Raw genomic sequence first — 26,670 nt, forward strand, 5'->3', positions numbered from 1 at the left:
AAAATAAAAAGCATACAACTTCCTTTTAACATACTAGACTAGCAATTCATTTGGCAGGTAGTTCTAACATGTATGAGGGAGAATTTAAGGTTTATTGCTCAAGGGACAAATCTGTCTTAGTAGCCAAATAAATTTTTAACATGATTTATTTTTTAAGTGAAAATACATTGTATTTCTTCTGTGTGCTAGTCTGACAAGTAACCAACCCATACCAAAATCCAGTATGTTCAACTTGGACATTTACTGTAACTAACTTAGATCTGTTAGCATATAGGAACACTCCTTAATTTGCATGATCAATTCAATATATTTTTTTGTATCATTTAGGGATGAGGTTCAGTGGTAGAACACAGGACTTGGCGTGTGTGAGGTCCCAAATTCAATCCCCGTGTCAGTCACTGTCTTTCCTCAGCTTAAAAACAAATAAACAAATAAAATGAAAAGTTTTTTTTTTTAAAGTAAGTATGCGTGGTCTGAATCCAAACTAATCAACATATACGTTTCTGTAATACAATCTAAAAAATAAACTGCTTAACCTAGTTTCCCCTGATGCTTAATCATAAATGAATAAAAGATCGTGGTGAAAAGTTGTAAGTATTACAGCATCAGGGGGAGATTCAAGATGAAATGAGGAAAACTAAGATGAGTTAACTTTTTAAAAAATGAGTTTGCTGGGGTCGGGCGGTGGTGCACCGGGTTAAGCGCACATAGCAGGAATTGCAAGGACCTGTGCAAGGATCCTGGTTCAACCCCTACAGGTGGGTCACAAGTGGTGAAGCAGGTCTGCAGGTGTCTCTCTCTCTTTCTCTCTGTCTCCCCCCACCCCATGCTCCTCTCTCAAATTCTCTGTCTTAAACAATAAAACGGGGGAAGGCCTCCATGAGCAGTGGATTCGTAGTGCTGGCATCAAGCTCCAGTGATAACCATAAAGGCAAAAAAAAAAAAAATTTAAATAAGTAAGGGAGTCGGGCGGTAGAGCGGTGGGTTAAGCACAGGTGGCGCAAAGTGCAAGGACTGGGCATAAGGCTCCTGGTTCGAGCCTCTGGCTCCTCACCTACAAGTTGCTTCACAAGCAATGAAGCAAGTGTGCAGGTGTCTTATCTTTCTCTCCCTCTCTTTGTCTTCCCCTCCTCTCTTCATTTCTCTCTGTCCTATCCAACAACAACGACATCAATAACTACAACAATAAAATAACAAGGGCAACAAAAGGGAATAAATAAATTAATTTAAATAAATAAATAAATAAAAGAGTTTGCTAACACTCTCTCATCAAAGTGAAGCCAGTAAGGTTATTGACCAAAGCATGAGGAGTTTCTATTGCTGATTTCAATTTCATTAGGTCAATCAGACTCTCATTTTATTAGGCTTTTTACCAATATGAGCCAGAATGAATGAACTTCAACCTAGATTGTTTGAGCAAAACTCTGGAAAATACATACACTCTAATTTTATGAATAATAATTATTAAAAAAGACGTTTGTCCTTAAACACCACAGTGCTGAAGTTTTTTGTTTTTTTTTTAAACTTTTCCTTCCTTAAGACGGGGCTCACAGTAATTGCTCAAGTCAAATTTTAAGTAAAAAAGACTTTACCTTTAGTTTCTTATTTATCTTGCAGCAGTATCTGTAAACCATCGCCAGATTGAGTGGTCCAAAATCTGCATAGAAACTTTAAAAATGAAAAACAAAAAAATCCATGTATAGTCTAGGTGCTTTGAATGTAAATATCTTTTGGCACTTGAAGATCAAATGAAGACAAAAAAAAAAAAAAGAAAAGAAAAGAAAAGAAAAAAAGAAAAGAAAAGAAAACATTCATCAAATTGTCATCACCCATATAACTTTCAGGCACTTACCAACAGAAGATGTACTGAGAAACAAAGCCTATGAGGGACAGAGAGAGAGCTCACCTGGGAAGGTATCTGCTTTGCCAAACAAGTGATTCAAGTTTGGGGCCCTGACTCCCGTAGCACGGAGGGGGAGGGAGAGTTTTGTCACTGTGCTATCTCTACATCTCTCCCTCTGCCTCTTGCTCTCTGTCTGCAACAACCCACAGCATTGAACTAGCAAAGACTAATGTGTGTGCTTTTCCATATGTATTTCTTCACCGGTAAAAACCCACCTTACTTGGCATAACAATTCATATATCATTGTATTTACTGTATAAAATATTTGAATTTTAAATGTAAGTTGTAAAACGTACCATGAAAGGTTTTTTAAAAAAATTATTATTGTAGAGAGACAGAGAGAAATTGAGAGGAGAAAGGGAGATAGGGAGAGAGACACCTGCAGCCCTGCTTCACCACTAGTGAAGCTTTCCCCTTGCAGGTGGGGTCCAGGGGCTTGAACCCGGGTCCTTGCACACTGTTAAGCTGTGTGCTCAGCCAAGTATGCCACCACCTGGCCCCTGTACTACCAAAGTTTTTTTTTTTTTTCCTTTTCTGCCTCCGGGGTTATTGTGGGGCTCACTCAGTGCCTGCACTACGAAGCCACTGCTCCTGGAGGCCGTCTTTCCCATTTTGTTGCCCTTGTTCTTACTGTTGCCATTGCTGTTGTTGATGTTAGATAGGGGAGAGAGAAACTGAGAGAGGAGGGGAAGACAGAGAGGTGGAAAGAAAAGATAGACACCTGCAGACCTGCTTCACCGCCTGTGAAGTGTATCTCCTACAGGTGGGGAGCCGGGGCTCGAACACAGGATCCTTAACACCGTCCTTGCACTTTGCTCAGGGATCCAATTTCCAGGCCTCAGTCCCCAGCTGCAGAGGGAAGCTTCACAAGTAGTGAAGCAAGTACTGCAGGTATCTCTGTCTTTCTCCAACTCCTCCACCCCTCTCAAATTCTCACTGTCCAAGAAAGAAAGAACAGAAAGAGGCCAAAAAAAAAAAAAAAAAGCAATACTTACCTCTCATATTCAAGTTCATTATCTATGCTGAAATAATGTATACTTGATGAACTCTTTGGTCTGCTGTAGAGAATGGCAAAACAAAGGCGATCTGAAATGGAAAAATTGCAATGTTCTTTCCTTCGGATTGTTCTTAAATATTTCACATATCATGATGCAAATTTTCATATGAAGTAAAAAGAAAACATTTGCCATGCATGTTTCAAATGGCTAGGGTACCAGTGAGAAATTTCAAAAATGTTCTCTTTAAGTGGGTAGTAATAGTAATAAAAAGCAGCTTTTTAAATAAGAAATTGCCTTTAGCATGTTTCAAAAGTGGTGACTTTTCAGATAGCAATAAAGGTTAACATCTAGAGAAACTTCTCATCACAAAAGTTTAATTCCTTGTCACTAAGAAATGCCAACAAAATGCAGCACGCATTTAAACCATGAGCTGTCAGCCTGGATAACTTTCACTGTGCCCTACGGTTTCAAGGTAGTCTTAGACTATCATTTAAAAATTAAGTAGAGGAGAAAGTATGCTTTCAAAAGTGTTTCAAATGAATGTTCAGGGCTATAAACACAAACAAAACCACTTGTAGGCTTATCCAATTGTTCTTAATACCTTTTTTGATTCCTAATCACTACTTCTGTGGTGATTTTTCACATTAGACAAAAAAAAAAAAAAGCAATGAGAGGTTTCTACATATGAGTAATAGATGAACTTGTATTGCACAAAACCAGTTAGACTGTTGTGGCTTAGCAAGAATGATAAAGAACTGTAATGCTCAGAACCACAATGCCTCACCCTCTACCCACCAGAAGAAAAAAAAAAAAGACCTGCCTGAAAATACTGGATGAGACAATCATCTGAGATACCACATAGTGTTAACAAATTGTGGCAAAAGCAAGTATAGCACTTATGAAAGTAGAAAATCAAAAAGATGCCAGCTGGCATTCTTCCCCCCAAATGGTAATTTAAACATTCGCCTGCAATTCAACTCACACAACTGCTGTATTTATTTCCTTGTAAACTCAAGGAAAAATGTCTTGTAACCACACACACTCAAATGGATGACGGGGCTCATTCCTTTCCAACCACAAATGACCCATGAACCCTGTCTGCACAAATAGAGGATTTTGCTCCCTGGGGCAGAAATTTCAACTCACCTAGCAGCCATAGGTGTGAGGGTACATGGATGAAAAATGCAAACTGGGTCAATCTGTGAATCGGCTCAAATAAAGCCAAGTCTGGCGACCAGAAGACCCCAGAGACCACCCACGCGCATGGGCGCATGAGAAAACATGGGCCCTGGTTCCCGGAGTCCAAAGCCACGTCCCACAAGCAGTTCGCGGCCTCCCTGATCCCCAGGCACTGTCTCAAGTGGCCCCTGTGCCCCGCTTGCACACCCCACACTCCCTGCACTCACCTTTAATCACCTCGGTCACCAGAGGGGTGCCGACACCCACCCGGTTCATAGCTCCAAAGCATCTGAAAGGCGGGGTGGAATGGAAGGTGACTGCAGTGCAACCAGCTGCTGCCAGAGGGAGTCACTGCGACCACACCCCCAAAGTTTAAAAAAACAAAGTTCAAAGGGCCGCGCCCAGCTCTGGCAACAACCCCGCACTCCAAGGCCCCCAGATGACCACTGCACCGCAAGCTCTGCCAGGCGAGCCAACTCCGGAAGTTGAAAACTTCTCAAATGGCCCCAAATCAGGCGGCAAGGGAGCAGGACGCGGAAATCACCCAGTGCACTCGCCCCGCCTTGGGGACACCCTCGACCCCCCCCCTCCCCTTTGGGGACACCTAGTGTGGCGCCAGGCCTCCTCCAGAATCAGGAATTCTGTAAGGTCAAGCAGAATCCTGCCAAGCCGGGACAAGCAACAGAGCAGAGAGGTAAATGCTGGTTCTCACTGGGGAAAAAGGAAGAGGCTCAGAAAGCCAGGGAAAAGACTGCTCGGAAGGGATGGGCTCAGCTGTAAATGTGACCCGTGTGACGCCGGTCCTTCAGCTGTGCATCTATCCAGTGGCCACCAGGGGCGCTGCTTCAAGGGCAGAGAGAACTGGGGGACCCAACCAGGCCAGAGCTCCTTCCAGAATCCTGTGTTCTATTTATAATTAAGATTTCTCCTCATGAAAGTATATGGGTGTTTGCAAAAGCAATATTCTGACACAACACTAAGAAACCACTTAAAGCCTCTTTTATCATCCACATGTTAGTCGGGGCAGGAGAGAGTAAGAAACAGTATAGCTGTTAAATTAATAACATTCAGAAAAATTTTTATTAGTGAGTTAATAATGATTGACAAGATTGGGGGTAGGAATGCAAATTGAAGCTGCTTCCATGAAAGACAACCGAAGTCAAATTTGGCAGAAACTTTCAAGATTCAAAATTGGAAACTGGCAATCCTGCTACTCTGGCTGATGTGACAGAGTAGAAGGAAATGAAATCTCATGCTTTTAAAATGTCAACGAAACATTCTAATCCATCCTTGCACCAAATCTGGTGTGGCCTTTGAGCCTCCAGTTGGCTACTTCTTTAATAATATTTTTGTTACACAGAAAACATTTTCATGTACAACAGCTATAGCTAACTGGAGATAATTAGCCATAAAACAGAGAAGTGTGTCCTAAAGCAACTGAAAATTGTGCATAGGAGTCAGGCAGCAATATTACAGTTCCTGCTTTTGGGTCTAGTAATATGAACACAATGAATGGGCCTCCGACTATTTCTAGCTCTCACTTGAACTGGACTGAATTCATAAGTCCTAGCAGAACAACTGCACCAGTGCCAGACTTTCTCTACACCTGGGGTAAAGTTGAAGGTAAAGGTAAAGGAAGGAAGGAAGGTAGGAAAGGTGGGAGGAATAGAGTGAGAAAGAAAGAAAGAAAGAAAGAAAGAAAGAAAGAAAGAAAGAAAGAAGAAAAACAGTCGAGTGCACAAGTTACCATGTGCAAGGAGCGATGCTCAAGACCCCAGTCCCCACCTGCAAGGGGGGAAACTTCAGGAATGGTAACATAGTGCAGCAGGCGTGTCTCTCTCTCTCTCTCTTTCTCTTCCCCTTCTCTCTAAAGCAAAAGACTTATCCTAATCTAAGCAAGAAAAAATATGGGTTTACAGAAAGGCTCATAGACTCTCAGTGGGGACAGCACTTCCCACCCCCCCCATCTGTGTATAGGCCCAAGAGAATTGGATCTAATCTGGAATAAAGCAGTTGGGGTGTCATATATATGGCTTTAGCACATAAATATAGACCTGGGCGCGTATGAAAACTTAGTATATGTGAAAATTGGTTTTTGAAATCATAACAAGAAAATCTTACTTGATCAGGAACATATATCTACAAGTATGAAAAGAAAAAAAAACTTCCAATCTCACATACTATATAATGAAGTAAGATTTTTAAAACTGCTATGTAAAAGTTATAGCAGATAATTATACACGTGGAGGATTTTTAAGCATGATACAAAACTCTATTTACTGGATGTGAGGGCGATCTGTCTGCGACATCTGTCACCCCACTGATGGCCAAGGTTGATTCGGCTGATCTGGCTGGCTAGACAGGTGTCCCCATTCCTCCCTCACTGCTCCCTGTGCGAGCTTAGTGGAAGAGGACCGCCTTCCGGGAATAGAGGGTTTACGAGTAGCTGCACTCCCCTGCTAGAACCTCCAAACATGCTCTCAAAACTCTAGTTACAAAGGGAAAGACAGGAACTTACGGGGGAATATTAGAGTTACGCATCACAACAGATTAAAAGTATTTATAATGCAACAGAGCTCAATAGAAAATAAAAACCAATAGTCTACAATTTACAAACTAAATAAAATGATGGGTAGCATATAAAAGAAAATTAATCTCACCAGTGGCTCCACATTAATACAGTACATCACCATGAACAGGCTCCAGAAAAAAGTCACTTAAGTGTCTCACCAAACACAGAAAACAAAGTCATTAAAATCAAGTCATTAAAACCAATTAATTCTTTCTATGGTGGTACTCAAAGAGAACTACTTAATTCAATAAAGATGATTTTCCAAATAACTTTGGCAAAGATCATAGTTCATGCCTAAGTTTTAAAATATCTCACCCTGAAATGTAAAGTGGCAAAAATTCTTAAGATCACTACTTCTGTTTAACAGTATAACAGGAAGTGTTAGTTGGTGCCAAGAAACGAAATGGGAAACAAAGTTGTACTTATGTTTAGACACTGATTGTCTCCACATAAAATACAAGATACCCCAGGGCAGACAATCGAACCACATGTCCTGGAGGCCCACCACCCCAGATCCCTGCCCCACTAGGCAGAGACAGACAGACTGGGTGTATGGATCCAACTGTCAATGCCCATGATCAGTGGGAAGCAATTACAGAAGCTGGACCCTCCACCTTCTGCACCCCATAATGACCATGCTCCCAGAGGGTTAAAGACTAGGAAAGCAATCAGGAGAGGGAATGGGATACAGAGTTTTGGTGGCGGCGGGAACTGTGTGGAATTGTACCCCTCTTATCTATAGTCTTGTCCGTATTTCCAGTTTATAAATAAAAACTTAAAAAATCTAAATAAAATACAAGGTAATCTGTAGAGGAACTACAAGAATAAGATAGTAAACTTCTGCAAATTTCATGTTCAGGATAACTTAATACAAAACCCATGAATCTCTCTGTATATTTACATTAACCAAGGCACAGCCCCTCTGGAAGACTATACGGCGAGTCCTTAGACAAACAGAAGCGGAGTTACACTATGATCCAGAAATACCACTCTTCAGAATTGATCCAAAAGAACTGCAAACACTAATTCAAAGAGATCTACGTACTTGTATGCTGTGCCAGTGACTGATTGCAGGTGTAAGTAATTCCAGTGTCTACAGATCCACATGCACACAGATATAAACTAAGCCCTAGCTATCGTTTTACCAGTAATAAAATCAACCTTTTATTCTTCATCAACTTAACTCCTATGTTCCTCTATCAAGTGTCCTAGAACTAAAGCTGGGAAAAGAGTAATCTTATGTATTTAGATGTCCCAGACATATTTCCCTATGTTATGTTAGTCTCCATACGCATATTCTCAAACTAGTTTATGAATATTTTAAAGGGGACCACTAGGACAACTGTAATGGTGTCCATGTTTTTTTAATCATTTGAGCAAGAGAAAATGAAAATGGGCAGGCAGTGATGCACCTGATTGGTTGAGCTCACATGTTACAATGTGCAAGGTCCTGGGTTCAAACTCCCAGTCCCCACCTGCAGAGGGCAAGCTTTGTCAGCTGGCAAGTCTGTCTGTGTGTGTCTCTCTCCCTCTCCCTCCCCTACTTCCCTCTCAATTTCTGTCTCTATCCAGTAAACAAATGAGTAAAATATTTTTTAAAAGAGAAAATGAAACAAAGAAAAAGAGATCACAGTACCAGACAACAAGAAGAAACAGCATGGCAAACAGGAAAGAGAATACAATGTAATCATCAGTTAAATGTCTCGGTGGTAACAAGTATGGACATTCACTGATTAAATGATTAAAATTTCAACTTCAGTTTAAAAGTTCAGGTTTTTATCTTGCAGATATGTAAAAATGTACTCCTCAATGAAGTGGCATAAAACTTTTAAAGAAAACCATATAGGAAATATTGAAAGAAGAGAAAAGGTGTGTTGGACAACTGTTAGAAAAAAAAAGCAAGTATAAGAAAATCGATAATAAAATAGAATTCAAAGCAAAAATCAGTAATAAGACAAAGATGTATAATTATTAAAGACTTACTCTCAAGAAAAAAAGGGGGTGAGGTTGCACTGTAGCACTCAGCTGACCATAGGTATGAAAATGCACAAAGACCCAGGTTCAAGGTTTTGGACCTCACCTGCCAAGGGAAAGCTTTGCAAATGGTGAAGCAGCCCTGCAGGTGTCTCTCTGTCTCACTCTTTCTATCTCTCAATTTCTGTCCTTACTCAATAAATAAATAAACATAAAGAATATTGTTTTAAAAGACTTAATCTACCCAGAGATGATCACAATCACACATTTTAGGGCAACAGGTTTAAAATCTACTGAAAATTAGAGATTATAATCATAAAAGACTCATATACCTCAAAACATAAGAAACTGTCCTAGTAAAACCAGAAAATATTCTCACCAAAGAGCCTGTTGCAAGAAATCAAAGACATCACAAGGAAATTTCACTGCGTTTTTGGCAGTGGCACACCAGGCTGAGTGCACGTTACCATGAGCAAGGACCTGGTTCAAGACCCTGGTGCAGCGAGGTGCTGCAAGTGACTCTATTTCTCTCTTCCTCTCCGTCTTCTCTCACCTCTCAATTTTTCACTATTCTATCAAAAAAAAAGAAAAAAATGGCCACCAGGAACAGTAGATTCATGTACAGGCATCCAATAACCCTGGTGGCAATTAAAAATAAAGGGGGATCTTATCCTATAGCATTGTCAATATTTCTGTTTTATAAATGAAAAAAAAAAAAAAAACGAAGGGGGAAAAGTCACCTCAAAAGCCTCAGTAAATTTTTTTATTTTGATTAAAAGATAACACTACATCATCATCATCATTTCAGTGTCCTGCTCAGTTCTGGTTTATGGTAGTGCCAGGAGCTGAATCCAGAACTTGGAGCCTCAAGATATGAAAGTCTTTTTGCATATTATGCTATCTCCCTGGCCATCTATATGTTTGTGAGATTCATTTATAACTTGAAATAAAGAAGTAAAAATAATACAAGTTACAGTGAAATGTCAATAAGAATCTGTAATCTCGGGAGTCGGGTGGTAGCGTAGTGGGTTAAGCACAGGTAGCACAAAGTGCAAGGACTGGCAGAAGGATCCCGGTTTGAGCTCCCGGCTCCCCACCTGCAGGGGTGTCTCCTCACAGGAGGTGAGGCAGGTCTGCAGGTGTCTGTCTTTCTCTCCCCGTCTTCCCCTCCTCACTCCATTTCTCTCTGTCCTACCCAACAACAATGATATCAATAATAACTACAACAATAAAACAACAAGGCCAACTAAAGGGAATAAATAAAAAAAAAGAATCTGTAATCTCTCACTTAAAAGAAATCTTGCAGGCATTTGTGGCCTTAAGATGCCCAACCTCCAAAACTAGGTGATATATTAAAATTGCAAACAATCCAACAGAAAATTAAGTCAGATCTTAAAAAGGCAAGTCACATAAATGAAGACAAATGGCAAAAAAAAGTGCTATGTTTATTTATCCTAATTGGCAATTAGGAATGTAAAAATTATAAACAATAAAACAATCACACTGTCAAACTGAAAAATAATTTAAAAACTGCTATCAATTAAAGAAAGGTTGCAGGGAAATTGCTACTTTAACACAAGAAAGGTGTCGCTGTAAATCTGATAGGATTCTGGTGAACATTTATTTGTTTGTACATGGTGACCCAGCCAGCACCCTCTCTTCACACCTACCTCAGATAAATACTTACATACGGGAGTCAGGCGGTAGCACAGTGGGTTAAGCGCACATGGCACAAAGCAAGGACCTGCATAAGGATCCTGGTTCGAGCTCCCGGCTCCCCAACTGCAGGGAAGTTGCTACACAAGCGGTGAAGCAGGTCTGCAGGTGTCTGTCTTTCTCTCCCCCCTCTGTCTTCCCCGCCTCTCTCCATTTCTCTCTGTCCTATCCAACAACAACGACATCAATAGTAACTACAACAAGGGCAACAAAAGGGAATAAATATTTTAAAAAAAGAAATACTTATATACATACACATAAGCACTAATAAGTATGCATAAGAATATTTACTATAATACTCTAGAGTAAAAGTAAATGTGCATGAAAACTGTCATTAAAAAGGGTTGAGAAGGCCAGGGTTAAGCACACATAGTACAAAGTGCAAGGACCCAGTTCCACTCCCCACTTCCCACCTGCAGGGGGACATTACACAAGCGGTGAAGCAGGTCTGCAGGTGTCAACGTTTCTTGCACCCAGGGGGTCTTTATCCTCCCCATCTCTCTCAATTTCTCTGTCCTATCCAATTAAAAAAAATGGGGTAAAAGGCCTCCAGGAGCAGTGGACTCACAGTGCCAGCACCAAGTCCAACAATAACCCTGGAGGCAAAATAAGTAAATAAAGGGTAAGGGGACATATACATAAAAAGGAAACAGATACATAAACTATAGCCATCTGAATGTGACTTAAAATTAATGAGGTCCATCACCATAACTCTTCCTCAGCAAAACAATATATATATATATATATATATATATATATATATATATATATATAAATTTATAAAAAGGAAACATTGACTGAACCATAGGATAAGAGGGGTACAATTCCACACAATTCCCACCAGAACTCCGTATCCCATCCCCTCCCCTGATAGCTTTCCTATTCTTTAACCCTCTGGGAGTATGGACCCAAGGTCATTGAGGAATGCAGAAGGTGGAAGGTCTGGCTTCTGTAATTGCTTCCCTGCTGAAGATGAGCGTTGACAGGTTGATCCATACTCCCAGCCTGCCTCTCTCTTTCCCTAGTAGGGTGGGTCTCTGGGGAAGGTGAGCTCCAGGACACACTGGTGGGCTTGTCTGTCTAGGGAAGTCTGGTCGGCATCATGCTAGCATCTGGAACCTCATGGCTGAAAAGGGAGTTAACATACAAAGCCAAACAAATTGTTGAGCAATCATGAATTTACAGGCTGGAATAGTGCAGATGAAGAGTTGGGGATGGGGGTCCTCCATTTTGTAGACAGCTAGCAGGCATATTTTAGTTCTATTCCAAAGGGCCTGTGGCTATACTAGGTTGTTTTTTGTTTCTTTTTTTTTCCCTGAGCCTGAAATCTGATATGCAGGTGGACCCAAGTTATTGTCTGGGGAGATGATATCATGGCTGGAAAAGGAACAAAAAGCTGGATCAGGGAAGAGAGTAGCTCCCTAATATGGGAAAGGGGTATAAATATTGTTGACTGTAAACCCCACTGATTTGATTTGGTCTGGGGCCCATATTCAGCTTAGGAGCCTATGTGACCTCTGCATCCCTGTAGATCTGAGCTTACATTCTGTGGTCATGAGTAGGAACATTCCAAACTGCCCTGATTTCAGGACCCATCTTCCTCAGGTGTAGCATAGAATATGTTGTCCAGCCTCCCTTCAGAGGATGGAACATTCTTTACTGTTGTTGATCCAAGTTGAGGGCAAGGTCCTATGGGAGTTAAATATATTTTTAAAAACTAACTGCACAACAGATTATGGGGAAATGATATGATATAAATCAAAATTATCATATCTTTACAGGTAAATTTCTATGTAGGGAAATTAAAAAGCAACTGGAAAAATATCACAACCAAATAGTTTATGGAGACAGAATGGGACTGGGGGGGATGTTTATTTTATTGGCGTTACTCAAGTTTTTAAAAAAACATCTTGGTATTAGTTTATAATTGAAAATATATTTCTCTGGGGAGTAAGGAAGGGTTAGGAATACACACATTTCACCTTTCATGATTATACTGCCCTCAGCTGGGATGTCCTACTTGCAATGTTAATAAGTGTGGTGAAACAACAGCTATTTCCAGTCTGGGTAAGATCTAGATGCCCAGGGTAGACATAAGTTTATATAAAGCATTAGTTACTTACACTCTTAAATGAAAAGATGATTTAATAACTCCAACCAGCTGCTTTTCACCACCCTCACTCATCTAACTTTCAACTCAGGGCTAGAAATGCAATGTTGTTAGACTCTTACTGCCATTTTATGAAGAATGACAATAATACATCTGCAAACATTCTTTTAAAACCATGTACCCAAAAACTTAAATCATTGGATCGTTTCTTATCTTATATAATGGAAAGGGTTTGCTAAGCTATTTTCATACTGCATATGAAAATAATACACAATGTGAAATGTACACAATTTGCTTTAGGCTACCATGAGGTCAATGAAGGTAGCTGCTTTAATCTGAAACTAGCATTCCAGAAATAGCTAGCAATTATAACTGCAGGGAAGCCAAAGTTAAAGGTAACAAAGTTAACATATTTTTTCCCTGCTATCCTTTCACTGAAGAATTCATCATTTAAATATCTAATGCCCCCAAATTTTTATTCTGGCCAAGTGGTGGCACACCTGGTTGAACACACGTTACAATGGGCAAGGACCTGAGTAACAAAGCCTCCAGTCCCCACCTGCAGGGGGAAAGCTTTGCAAGTGGTGAGGTAGTGCTGCAGGTGTCTCTCTCTTTCTCTCTCTCTCTCCCTCTTCCTCTACCCTCTCAATTTCTAGCTGTCTCTATCTAATAAATAAAGATACTAAAGATAATTTTTTAAAAATTATTCATTGTACCCCTCTTATCCTATGGTCTTGTCAAGTGTTTCCATTTTATAAATAAATAATTTTTTAAAAAATGGAAAAAAAAGAAAGAAGCAGACTGGGGGTATGGACCAACCTGTCAATGCCTATGTCCAGCAGAGAAGCAATTACAGAAGCCAGACCTTCCACTTTCTGCACCTCATAAAGAACTTATACTTATTTATTTTCACTTTTGTTGCCCTTGTTATTTTTTTATTGTTGTTGTTACGGATGTCGTCATTGTTAGATAGGACAGAGAGAAACAGAGAGAGGAGGGGAAGACAGAGGGGGAGAGAAAGATAAGACACCTGCAGACCTGCTTCACCACTTGTGAAGCGACTCCCCTGCGAGTGGGAAGCTGGGGGTTCGAACTGGGATCCTTACTCCGGTCCTTGTGCTTTGTGCCACGTGTGCTTAACCCACTGAGCTACCACTCGACTCCCCCCTATAAAGAATTTTGGTCCATACTCCCAGAGGGATAAAGAATAGGGAAGTTTCCAATGGAGGAGATGGGACATGGAACTCTGGTGGTGGGAACTGTGTGGAACTGTACCCATTAACTTGCAATCTTGTTAATCATTATTAAATCACTAATGAAAAAAATCAAAAAAGAAAAAAAATTAGTCATAAAACTTGCAGTGGGTGGGGGTATAACATAATGGTTATGTAAAGACACTTTCATGCCTGAGGCTCTCAAGCCCCAGGTTCAATCCCCCCCACGCCTCCATAAGCCAGAGCTGAGCAGTTCTCTGGTAAAAAATAAACTTGTAGCTTGCTAATTAGAATAACAATTGTTAGAAACGGGTTCTTATTGGTGAAAAGAAACTCTGCAAAGAGACTCTGAAGCCTGAGATTCCAAAGTCCCAGGTTCAATACCTCGGCACCACCATCAGTCAGAGCTGAGCAGAGCTCTGGTAAAATAATAATAATGAAATAAAATAGCACACCAATTTGGCTGTGGTTTCCTTTGTTAATAAGTGGTAGGAATGAATAAGGGTACACATTTAGAAAATTTTTAAATGGGAAATAGGGTAAAAGCTTTGAAGACATTTTATGAAAGGAGTTACAGAAAGAGCCTACAAAAGCTCGTGAAAATGGCATTCAAATTAAAGAAATGCAAATTAAAGCCACAAAGAAATACCACTTCACACCCACTAGAATGGCTAAAATTAGAAGAATGGCAATATCAATTGTTGGGGAAGATATAAGAGAAACTGAAATTCTCAAATATTACTAATGGAAATTTAAAATGTACAATAACTTGGGTCCACCTGCATATCAGATGTCAGGCTCAGGCAGAAACTGATGGAGTCATGGGTCCTTTGGAATTTACCTAGAATAGACCTACTAGCTATTTCCAAAACAGGAGACACCAAATCTTCATCTGCAATATTCCAGTCTTTAGATTCATGATTAGTCAACAATTTGTTTGGCTTTATATATTAACTCTTTTTTCAGCCACAAGGTTCTAGATGCTAGCATGATGCCAACCAGACTTCCCTGGACAGACGAACCCACCAATGTGTCCTGGAGCCCCGCTTCCCCAGAACCCCACCCCACTAGGCAAAGAGAGAGACAGGCTGAGAGTATGGATCGACCTTGCCAATGCCCATGTTCAGCAGGGAAGCAATAACAGAAGCCAGAGACCTTCCACCTTCTGCACCCCATAATGACCCTAGGTCCATACTCCCAAGGGGTTAAAGAATAGGGAAGCTATCAGGGGAGGAGATGGGATACGGAGTTCTGGTGATGGGAATTGTACCCCTCTTATCCTATGGTTTTTGTCAGTGTTTCCATTTTATACATAAATTTTTTTAATGTACAATAAAATTAAAACATGGGGGGGGCGCAGTGGTAGCGCGGTGGGTTAAGCGCACAAGGCCTGATGGAAGGATGCGGGTTCAAGGCTCCGGTTCCCCACCTGCAGGGGAGTCACTTCACAAGTGGTGAAGCAGGTCTGCAGGTGTCTGTCTTTCTCCTTCTCTGTCTTCGCCATCTCTCTCGATTTCTCTCTGTCTTATCTAGCAACAACGACAGCAATAACAACAATAATAATGACAGCAACAACGATAAACAACAAGGGCAACAAAAGGGAAAAAATGGCCTCCAGGAGCAGTGGATTCATAGTGCAGGCACTGAACCCCAGTGATAACCCTGGAGGCAAAAAAAAAAAATAGAAATTTAGCAGTTTCTTAGAAAGTGACATATACTTTTCCTATTATCCATACATTGTACTCCCAAGTATGTATACCTAAAAGAAAGTGAAACATGTCTACAAAAAGACTTGTATGTGAGTATTGGTAGCAGTTTTGTGATAGCCAAAAGCTGGAAACAGTGGAATGTGCATCAATATGGAAGCAGATTATGGAATATTCATGTAATACGAGCTGAGTTGTCAATGATAACAAGAGAAAAACAGTGCTGAGCGAATCAATTCATGTCATACTCTATAATTCCAGACAAAGTTCAATAGGCTAAATGAGTCTCTACACCAAAAGACTGATTGAACAGTGATTTCCTGTAGTAAGAGGAAGTTGACTGGAAAGGGAGTCAGAAAGAAAACACGAGTTCATAAATGTATACACTTGTTAAAATTCAAACTGCACACATCTGTGCATTTTACAGTATACAATTTTTTATTAGTGGGACAAGAGACAGCTGAGGTAGCTGAAAAGAATCTTAGCTGATATAGATCCATGAAATGTCTACAAAATTTTTCTAAGGATTTATTTTAGTTATTTCACATGATGGCAAGTTACACATGAAATGAGAGAGAAGCCAAAGCATTCATCTGGTACATGAAGTGCCAGGAATTGAACTGGAAATCTCAGACATGCAAACCCAATGTTCAACTAGTTATTTCCCCAGCAAACAACAACAAAAACCTACAGAATTAATTAATGAAGCATCCTGTACAGAAGTAATTAAAAATTCTGCCTGACTGAGAATATGGATCGACCCGTCAACGCCCATGTTCATCAGGGAAGCAATTATAGAAGCCAGACCTTCCACCTTCTGTATCCCACAATGACCTTGGGTCCATACTCCCAGAGGGATAAAGAATAGGAAAGCTATCAGGGGAGGGAATGAGATACAGAGTTCTGGTGGTGGGAATTGTGTGGCGTTGTACCCCTCTTATCCTATGAGTTTGTCAGTGTTTCCTTTTTATAAACAAACAAACAACAAAAGACTTCTGCCTGAGACAGCAAAATAGATCACCTGGAAAGTACACCTGCTTTACCATGTATTCAAACCCAGACCTCACCACACTGCAAGAAACTTCAGTGTTGGGAGTCGGGCAGTAGCGCAGTGGGTTAAGTGCACATGGTGCGAAGTGCAAGGACCAGCATAAGTATCCGAGTTCGAGCCCCCGGCTCCCCCACCTGCAGGGGAGTCGCTTCACAAGTGGTGAAGCAGGTCTGCAGGTGTCTATCTTTCTCTCCCCCTCTCTGTCTTCTCCTCCTCTCTCCATTTCTCTCTGTCCTATCCAACAATGACGACAACAGCAGCAGCAATAATAACTACAACAATAAAAACAAAACAAAACAAGGGCAACAAAAGGGAAAATAAATAATAAATAAATATAAAAGAAACTTCAGTGTTGTGGTAAAGCCACGGTTAAAACAAAAAATTATTATTTTGCCCCAAATGTATGGAATAAACAATGGATACTAAGCTATATTGCAAGTTACAATATCCCTATTATCTTACAACCTTGGAAATCAGTATTAAATCACTGATAAAAAAATTTAAAAGAAAACAGAACAAAACAAAAAAGACCTATCAGAAAAAAAAGTGTGTGTACCTGGTAGAAAGACTGTCACAGGTTTTTGAAACGTTAAAACAGTTTCATTCTTTTGGTCTACAAGAAACTTAAAAGAAAGCTGTTTCTACGTCTTTAAAATCTTCGCAAAAAATAGGAACTATCTCTTTAGTAGAAACAGGATCTGCCTTTCTTTTAAGAATACTTTTTTAAAATCTTTTTTTCTATACTTATTTATTCCCTTTTATTGCCCTTGTTTTATTGCTGTTGTAGTTATTGTTGTTATTGATGTCGTTGTTGTTGGATAGAACAGAGAGAAATGGAGAGAGGAGGGGAAGACAGAGAGGGGGAGGGAAAGACAGACACCTGCAGACCTGCTTCACCGCCTATGAAGCGACTCCCCTGCAGGTGGGGAGCTGGGGGCTCAAACCAGGATCCTTCCGCTGATCCTTGAGCTTTGTGCCAGGTGCGCTTAACCCACTGCGCTACTGCCCGACTCCCAGGATCTGCCATTCTGTCAACCACAATTTTAAAACTACTCTGAACTGACAATAAGGGAAAACACAGTGACTCTTAATACTATGTCCTACGGCTACAGCTTTAAGACTGGCTTCAAATAACAAATACAGCAGAATACTCTGGAGTTCTTACAGCTTTTCTCTTTTCCTTAGACTGAATGATCAACATAATGATCCAGCTCTCTTGTGCATCTGAAATACTAAATTAAATAAAATAATCTTTTCTAAAAATCTGCTGTCTCTCACTACCGTGTCAAAGTCTGGCTTTAAGGAAAGTCTATTATAGTTTAATGATTCTTTTAAGTTCCTTGCTAAACTGAGTTGTTCTTTTTCCTGTCAGTGTTTCATGTCTGCACAATTCTACTGCTTATAATAAATTTATATATATATCTCCACCCTCTTTAATTCCAGGCAGAAAGAGGTCGAGTCAGTGGATTGATCCCTTGCATCTGGTAAAGTGTGTACTCTACTGGGTAAGCCATCTCCTAGCCCTGAGTATTTTATATTAGCTTTTAAAATATTCCTTTTTACCAGTGATTTAATAATGGTCTGTAAGACTGTAGGGGTATAGTTTCATACTGCACCCACTACCAAAGTTCTGAGCCACCCCCAACCCCGCCCACACACACCAACTGCTCTGATAAAACACCTGAGTTCTCACAAAATATGAGAAGCAATTTAGTTACTAATCTTTTTTTTTTTTTGAAAGTTCCTTTGCTTTAATTATCAATATTCCACATGAGTGAAACCATTCGGTAATCCTTTTGTCTCTCTCATTTCACTAAGCATAAGCACCTTTAGTTCTACCCACTTTGTCTTGAGAGAAACAATATATAACTTAATTTTTTCTTTTCAAAACCGACAACCACATTATATAAAAACTAAGCTTTTCTTAGGTGTTTGGTCCCTCACCCCCCATACCCTCTTTACAGCCTCAAAGCTTTGCTTCCTTGGGAAAATGGCAGTAACACAGAAATAACACGGTGGGAGGTCCACTAGGAGAGAAGTGGAAACAGCACAGCTTCGTAGAAGTCTAAGACAGAGTGGAATGGTCTCTGAAAGCGTCTATTAACCCAGGTACACAATGTTATTCTACACAGGAGCATTCCTCCTTTATTCACAGGTAACTTTTTAACACAACAGATTTTCACAGCGGTTAACATTTAGCTCTCTGCAGTAGTTTAACATGAAAAAAAAAAGCACAAGGATATTGAGAAATTTGTTTCAACTTTGATTTGGAGGAGGTGAAAGCTCTTGCTGAGATTAACATAATAACTTTTAAATTAGTCTCCTTTACCTTCTTAAATCTGAGGGGTTGTTTTTATTACTAAAAAGTGACTTTAGGAAAAAATCATTAAAATCCAGGAATGGTAATTTCAATGCTTAATTATATTTATTACCTATTTCATAACAAAGTGGTACTTAGCTGATAGCTATGGTGCTATAATAAACAAGAGGCGGTTTCGTGGGATAGATAAATTCATGCTTGCTAAATGGAAGGCCCTGGATTCCATCCCCCACCAACACAAAAAACAGAACAATAATGTACTGGAGTTTTCTCCTTTTTCCTCCTTCCATTTCATAAAAGTAGAAATATAAAAAAGCAAAAATAGCCAAGGAAAAATATTTTTCTGAAAAGAGCTCAAATAACAGCGAGGGGAAATAATTCAAATAGTAGAGGGCAAGATGTGTGTCTGCATGCCAGAGGTGCTTGGTTTGGTCCACAGCACTACATGTGCTGGAGAGGTGCTCTGCTCTGATTGCTTGTCTGCTCTTAGTGTCTCTCTGAACTTCTCTGTTCCAGACTCTTGGAAACAGAGTTGGCAGTCAGCTGAGGTAAAGAACAAACACCTCATCACAGACCCCTGCGAGCGTCAACCCGGCTTTGACCTAGCACGTTATGATTGGGCCCTCCTCAATCGCTATGGAACAGGCCATGGCCGGTGCGCCGCTATGTTCCATCGCTGGGGAGCCAGAGACGACACGAACTGCCCCTGCGGCTACAGACAGACTATGACCCACATAGTCAACGACTGCCACCTCTCCAGATTCAAAGGAGGTCTCGAAACTTGACATCAGGCTCAACCTGACGCTGTTGACTGGCTACGGAAGAAGGGCAAACGCTAGAAGAAGAAGTGTCTCTTTCTCTCTAGTTTTCATGAAATAATTGTGTAAAGTGTTGAGGTCTCCATTACTTACACAACCTGTTTCTGCACCTGGCATTTATTTATAAAACCACGATTTATTGAACAGAAATTCTGAGATAGAGGCCAGGTGGTGGCGCACCTGGTTAAGCGCACACACTACAGAGCACAAAGACCCAAATTCAAGCCCCTGGTCCCCACCTGCAGGGGGAAAGCTTCACAAGTGGTGAAACAGAGCTTCAGGTGTCTCTCTGTCTCTTTCCCTCTCTATCTCCCCCTCTTCTCAATAATAAATAATTAAAAAAAAAATTTTAAAGAAAAATTCTGAGATAGACCCATACAAGAATGTAATATATGATAAATTAAATTTGATTTTTATAAATAAGTGATATTAAATAGCTATCTTAAAAGGAGAGCAAGAGGCTCTAAAATTTCACAGCAGAATAAATTTCAAATGGAAAAAATATTTTAATGGAAAGTAAATTAGGGGCCGGGTGGTGGCGCACCTGGTTCAAGTCCCCGGTCCACACCTGCAGAGGGAATGCTTCACGAGTGGTGAAGCAGTGCTATAGGTGTGTCTCTTTCTCTCTATCCCACCCTTCCCTCTTGATCTGGCTGTCTCTATCCAATAAATAAAGACAATAAAAAAAATTTTTTTTAAGAAAGTAAATTAAAGGGGCCAGGAGGTGGTGTAGTCAGTAAAACACATAAGCATTATCATGAGCAAGGGCCCAGCCCAGGTCCAAGCGTCCAGTCCCCACCTGCAGGGAAGCTTCACAAGTGATAAAGCAGTGCTGCAGACGTTTCTCTTCTCGTTCCCTCTCTATGACCTGTTTACCTCTCAATTTCTCTTTCTCTAAAGTAAATATTTTACAAAAATAAATTTCAATGTAAGAGAGATAGCTCGTCAAGTAGGACACATACCTTTTCCATGCTTACAGGCTAGGTCCAAGTACTGGAATCAGATGAGAACATGACACTTCAGTGGGGGAAGCCCTGGTGCTACAGAGTGTGCGTCTGTCTGTCTGTCTGTCTGTCTGTCTGTCTGTCTGTCTGTCTTTGAATGAAAAAGTTGACTTGGGAGCAGTGAAGTCATGTTTGCATAATGCCCTGGCTCTGCAAAAACCAAACAAATGTGCAAGTGTGTTTGAAAGAGATCAAACGGAAGAAAGAAAAGGCACTTTTAAATTTTGTGATTATAGTGGTTCACCAGATTATACTACACTCACCACCCTAGTTCTGTGCCCCCACATTTTCAACAGATTCAACACAGTAAATAATGTTTTCCAAGATCCTGGATATTGGGCAATAGCAGACCAGTTTTCCCTAAGGACAGTAATTCCTGAGACACGAGCAACAAAAAAGGTGCATTTACCACTGCTCCAGCTCAAAGAGGATAAGTGGTAGCAGAACCCAGAAGATACCCAAGCTGAGCAGGTGTAACTTCGACCAAAAAAAGACAAGAAAGCAAAAGTTCACAGGACAGAGAAGTAAGCTCACGGGGGTGAACCACAGAGATTTGTAAAAGAGTCCAAACATTTAACATTACATAATATGCACATGAAGAAAAAACTATAAGAAAAGGCTTTGAATAAATGATGTTTAACACAAACAAGTGCAGTGGAGAGCACTTGTTCTCACTGGCCTTTATGTAAAAACTGCTAAGGCCCAGAGCATTGGGTAAAGTACTCAGGAAGTCCTTCTCTCAATAATGAATAATTAGCCCTCAACTAAACACTGATATAGGGATACCTGAGAAATCAGAAAAACAAGACCTAAAAGTATGAAACCTTGCCTTTCCGAGTAAATTAACTGCCTCCCTAAGTAAAACTCAAGAAGATTTATTAAAATATAAAAATATCCAAAGCTTCTTCACAGCAAAAGAAACCACTACCCAAACCAAGAGACCCCTCACAGAATGGGAGAAGATCTTTACATGCCATACATCAGATAAGAGTTTAATAACCAACATATATAAAGAGCTTGCCAGACTCAACAACAAGACAACAAATAACCCCATCCAAAAATGGGGGGAGGACTTGGACAGAATATTCACCACAGAAGAGATCCAAAAGGCCGAGAAACACATGAAAAAATGCTCCAAATCTCTGATTGTCAGAGAAATGCAAATAAAGACAACAATGAGATATCACTTCACTCCTGTGAGAATGTCAGACATCAGAAAAGGTAACAGCAGCAAATGCTGGAGAGGGTGTGGGGTCAAAGGAACCCTCCTGCACTACTGGTGGGAATGTAAACTGGTCCAACCTCTGTGGAGAACAGTCTGGAGAACTCTCAGAAGGCTAGAAATGGACCTACCCTATGACCCTGCAATTCCCCTCCTGGGGATATATCCTAAGGAACCCAACACATCCATCCAAAAAGATCTGTGTACACATATGTTCTTGGCAGCACAATTTGTAATAGCCAAAACCTGGAAGCAACCCAGGTGTCCAACAACAGATGAGTGGCTGAGCAAGTTGTGGTCTATATACACAATGGAATACTACTCAGCTGTAAAAAATGGTGACTTCACCGTTTTCAGCTGATCTTGGATGGACCTTGAAAAAATCATATTGAGTGAAATAAGTCAGAAACAGAAGGATGAATATGGGATGATCTCACTCTCAGGCCGAAGTTGAAAAACAAGATTAGAAAAGAAAACACAAGTCGAACCTGAAATGGAATTGGAGTATTACACCAAAGTAAAAGACTCTGGGGTGGGTGGGTGGAGAGAATACAGGTCCATAAAGGACGATAAATGACATAGTGGGGGTTGTATTGTTAAATGGGAATCTGGGGAATGTTATGCATGTACAAACTATCGTATTTACTGTTGAATGTAAAGCATTAATTCCCCAATAAAGAAATAAATTATTAAAATAAATAAATAAATAAATAAATAAAAATATCCAACGGTTACTACGACAAAATTCAGCAACTAATCAAAGATTGCTAGACATACAGAAACAAACAAAAAATGGCTATATTGAAGAGAATAATCATTCAAAATAGATCAGAATTGATGCACAAGTTTGGATTAGCAAAGAGAGGTATTTTTAAAAAAAGTAGTTATAACTATTCTAGAGTTTAAGTAGATGACAATATGTACCCACATATAAACTCTTATGTGTCACAAGGACCCAGGTTCAAGCCCCTGGTCCCTACCTGCAGGCAGAAAGCATCACAAGAAGCAGGGCTGCAGTGGTCCAGGAGGTGGCACAGTGGATAAAACACTGGATTCTCTAGCATGAGGTCCTGAGTTCAATCCCGGGCAGCACATGTACCAGTGACAAACTGGTTCTTTCTCTCTCTCCTCCTATCTTTCTCATTAATAAATAAATAAAATCTTAAAAAAAAAAAAGGGGGGGGGAAGCAGTAGATAGCATAATGGTTATGCAAACAGACTTTCATGCCTGAGGCTCCAAAGTCCCAGCATCAAAAATCAAAATCCCCTGCACCACCATAAGCCAGAGCTGAGCAATGCTCTGGTGGAAAAAAAAAAGCAGGGCTGCAGGTGACTGTCTCTCTCCCTCTCTATCTCCCTCTTCCCTCTTCATTTCTCTCTGTCTCTATCCAGTAATAAATAAGTATTCACCAGGCAAAACACTGGTGCTCTGGTCTTTCCATGTGTCTCAAAAACATGAAAAAATATTTAAATATAATACTGGGTAAAATTAATGATATAGGAACTTAGGGGGTTCAAGCCTCTGGACCCCACATGGAAGGCGGAAAGCTTCACGAGTGGTGACGTGGGGCTGCAGGTGTCTCTCTGTCTTTCTCTCTCTACCTCCCATCTCCCTTCTCAATTTCTCTCTGTCTCTATCCCATAATAAATACATAAATAAATAAAATTTAAAGTAAAAACACTTTTTAATGAAAAAAGAAATTGGGAGCAAAAAAGAACAGAGGAACACAAAGGTATAGCAGCAGCCAACTCGTCTGAGTGAAACAAATGAAAATAAAAATAATAGAAAGAAAATGAGGGCTGGGAGAGAGCATAATAATCATGCAAAAAATGCTCACGGCCTAGTCTCTGAGGTCCCAGGTTCAATCCCCAGCACCATTATAAGCCAGCAATGAGTAGTAGTACTCTGGTGTCTCTGCCTCTGTATCTTTCTCTCTGTATCTCTCTTTCATTAAAAATAATTAGGGGAAGTGGGGCGGTAACACAGCGGGTTAAGCACAGGTGGCGCCAAGCGCAATGACCAGATGTAAGGACCCCGGTTTGAGCCCCCGGCTCCCCACCTGCCGGGGAGTCGCTTCACAAGCGGTGAAGCAGGTCTGCAGGTGTCTGTCTTTCTCTCCCCCTTCTCTGTCTTCCCCTCCTCTCTCCATTTCTCTCTGTCCTAGCCAACAACAGCAACAACAATAATTACAACAATAAAACAAGGGCAACAAAAGAGAATAAGTAAGTCAATATTAATAGTAATTAGTAAAAGGGGCCAGGCAGTAGTGAAGCGGGTTAAGCGCATGTGGCACAAAGCGCAAAGACCAGAGTAAGGATCCTGGTTCGTGCCCCAGGCTCCCCACCTGCAGGGGGTCACTTCTCTGTCTTCCCCTCCTCTCTCCACTTCTCTCTGTCCTATCCAACAACAATGAGAGCCATAACAACAACAAAGACAACAATAATAATGATAATAAAGAAAAATAAAAATTAACTAGTAAATAAAATAAGGGTGAGCGAGATAGCCCACCCCAGAGGGCACCTACTTGTCAGCCCCTACCACAACGGGGTAAATTCTGTTGCTGTGGTATCTTTCCATCTTCCTTCGTATCCCTATTTATTTATTTATTTATTTATTCCCTTTTGTTGCCTGCCCTTGTTGTTTTATTGTTGTAGTTATTACTGCTGTCGTCGTCGTTAGATAGGACAGAGAAAAATGGAAACAGGAGGGGAAGACAGAGAGGGGGAGAGAAAGACAGACACCTGCAGACCTGCTTCACCGCCTGTGAGGCGATGCCCCTGAAGGTAGGGGAGCCGGGGGCTCGAACCGGGATCCTTACACTGGTCCGTGCTGTATCTCTCCTTCTATCCAAGGCAGTCAACCCACAGTAATGAAGTCACAGTGACAACAAAAAATAAATAAATAAACAAACAAATAAATAAAGGTCTGGCAAAAATTACCTACATAGTGTCTTGACCCGGGTTCAAGCCAGTCCTTACCACACTGGTAAAAGCTTCAGTGCTGTGGTGTCTTTCCTCCCTTTCTTCCCTATATGAAAAAAAGTCAGCCTACACTAGTGAAGTCTCAGTGATGACAAAACAATAATAATAATATTTGAATGGTTTTGATAATAAAGTAAATCTTAAAAATTAAAATGATCTAATATATAGGTAATTGCATATTAAGACATGACAGAAAAAATTAAAGAAGAAATATAAAACTTTCTCTTTTTCTTTAATATTTCATTTATTTATTAATGAGAAAGATAAGAGGACAGAGAAAGAACCAAACATCACTCTGATACATGTGCTGCCAAGGACTGAACTCAAGACCTCATGCTTGAGAGTCCAATGCTTTATCCGCTGCGCCACCTCCTGGACCACACAGAAAACTTTCTCAATTGAGCAACTCTATGCATTCAAAGATCCAATGAATCCCAAGCACATCTGAAGAAAAAAAGGACATCATCAAATTGCTCAAAACCAGTGACAAAAAGAAAATCTCAAAAGGAGCCAAAGGAAAACGTTATGTGTCATATACAATGGAAAGGACATTCGACTTCTTGTCATCATCATCTTTAGAATTCTGAAGTAAATGCCAGCCTTGAATTCTACACTAATGGAAAATTTTTTCAAAAAGAAAATTTTAATGAAGGTCATTTTTAGACATTCAAAGGATGAAAGAGTTCATCACTAGCAGACCTCTTTTATAAAAAACATTTTTTATAAAAATGCTTCAGTAGCCCAAGAGCTAATTCAGTGATTAAGAGTTCAGAATTTTCAAGCATAAGTCCCAAATACTATCCCTAACTGCACATATACCGGAGTAGTGTTCTGCTTCTTCGTCTCATTAATTAATCTAAAAATGTTGTATTTAGTAGTCTGGGTGGTGGCGCAGTGATAAAGCTTTGGACTTTCAAGCATGAGGTCCTGAGTTCAATCCCCAGCAGCACATGTGCCAGAGTGATGTCTGGTTTTTTCCTCTCTCCTCCTATCTTCCTCATGAATAAATAAATAAAATCTTTAAAAAAATTGTTGTATTTAAATTGTCATGGCTGACATAATGGTACACTTGGGAAGATGAGTGATTCAACATGCATACAGCCCCCACAGCCTTGAAATATCACAGTACTCAGTGCTGTGATATTTCTCTGTGTCTGTCTCTGTGTCTGTCTCAAAAAAACTGGCCTGAAGTGGTAGAGCCCTGCATTGGCAAAAAGAAAATATTCTGGAGCAGAAAGAAAATGACTGCAGTGAGTACCTCCCAACACTTCCTCTCCACTATTCCAGCCTTTAGGTCCATGATTGTTCAATAATTTGTTTGCCTTTGTATGTTAACTCTCTCTTTTCTTTTCTTTTCTTTTTTTTCCTCCAGGGTTATTGCTGGGCTCGGTGCCTGCACCATGAATCCACCGCTCCTGGAGGCCATTTTTTCCCCCTTTTGTTGCCCTTGTTGTTGTAGCCTCGTTGTGGTTATTATTATTATTGCCATTGTTGATGTTGTTCGTTGTTGGATAGGACAGAGAGAAATGGAGAGAGGAGGGGAAGACAGAGAGGGGGAGAGAAAGATACCTGCAGACCAGCCTCACTGCCTGTGAAGCGACTCCCCTGCAGGTGGGGAGCCGGGGGGCTTATGCTGGTCCTTGCGCTTTGCACCACATGCGCTTAAACCCACTGCGCCACCACCCGACCCCCTAACTCTTTCTTTTCAACCACCAGGTTCCAGATGCCAGCATGATGCCTATCAGACTTCTCTGGACAGACAACCCCGCCAATGTGTCCTGGAGCTCAGCTTCCCCAGAGACCCACCCTACTAGGGAAAGAGAGAGGCAGACTGGGAGCATGGACCGACCAGTCAACGCCCATGTTCAGCGGGGAAGCAATTACAGAAGCCAGACCTTCTA

General features: G+C 40.6%; 1 protein-coding gene and 1 long non-coding RNA gene across 20 annotated transcripts in view; one reads left to right on the forward strand and one right to left on the reverse strand.

The window, feature by feature from the left end:
- CDC14B (cell division cycle 14B) overlaps nt 1-26,670 on the reverse strand; it is a 116,778-nt gene that overhangs the window by 67,365 nt on the left and 22,743 nt on the right. For 13 of the 19 annotated variants that reach the window (XR_009552132.1, XM_060200489.1, XM_060200488.1 and 10 more), the window contains exons 2-3: nt 2,899-2,989; nt 1,593-1,668 (exon numbers count right to left, since the gene is read on the reverse strand). Coding sequence is in view for 18 of the 19 variants with exons in the window: in XM_060200489.1 (XP_060056472.1) it covers nt 1,593-1,668; nt 2,899-2,989 (167 nt within the window). In the remaining variant the exon portion in view is untranslated. Of the gene's footprint in view, nt 1-1,592; nt 1,737-2,898; nt 2,990-4,307; nt 4,659-26,670 lie in introns of those variants that run through there. The other 6 variants (XM_060200490.1, XM_060200494.1, XM_060200480.1 and 3 more) reach the window with 4 other exon arrangements.
- LOC132540934 (uncharacterized) lies at nt 4,656-26,589 on the forward strand. The gene is made up of 4 exons (XR_009552134.1): nt 4,656-4,774; nt 7,564-7,728; nt 17,867-17,928; nt 26,486-26,589. It is a non-coding gene; the product is annotated as an uncharacterized LOC132540934 (long non-coding RNA).

This window comes from Erinaceus europaeus, chromosome 10, assembly GCF_950295315.1.
Source record: "Erinaceus europaeus chromosome 10, mEriEur2.1, whole genome shotgun sequence".
Classification (NCBI taxonomy): Eukaryota; Metazoa; Chordata; class Mammalia; order Eulipotyphla; family Erinaceidae; genus Erinaceus; species Erinaceus europaeus.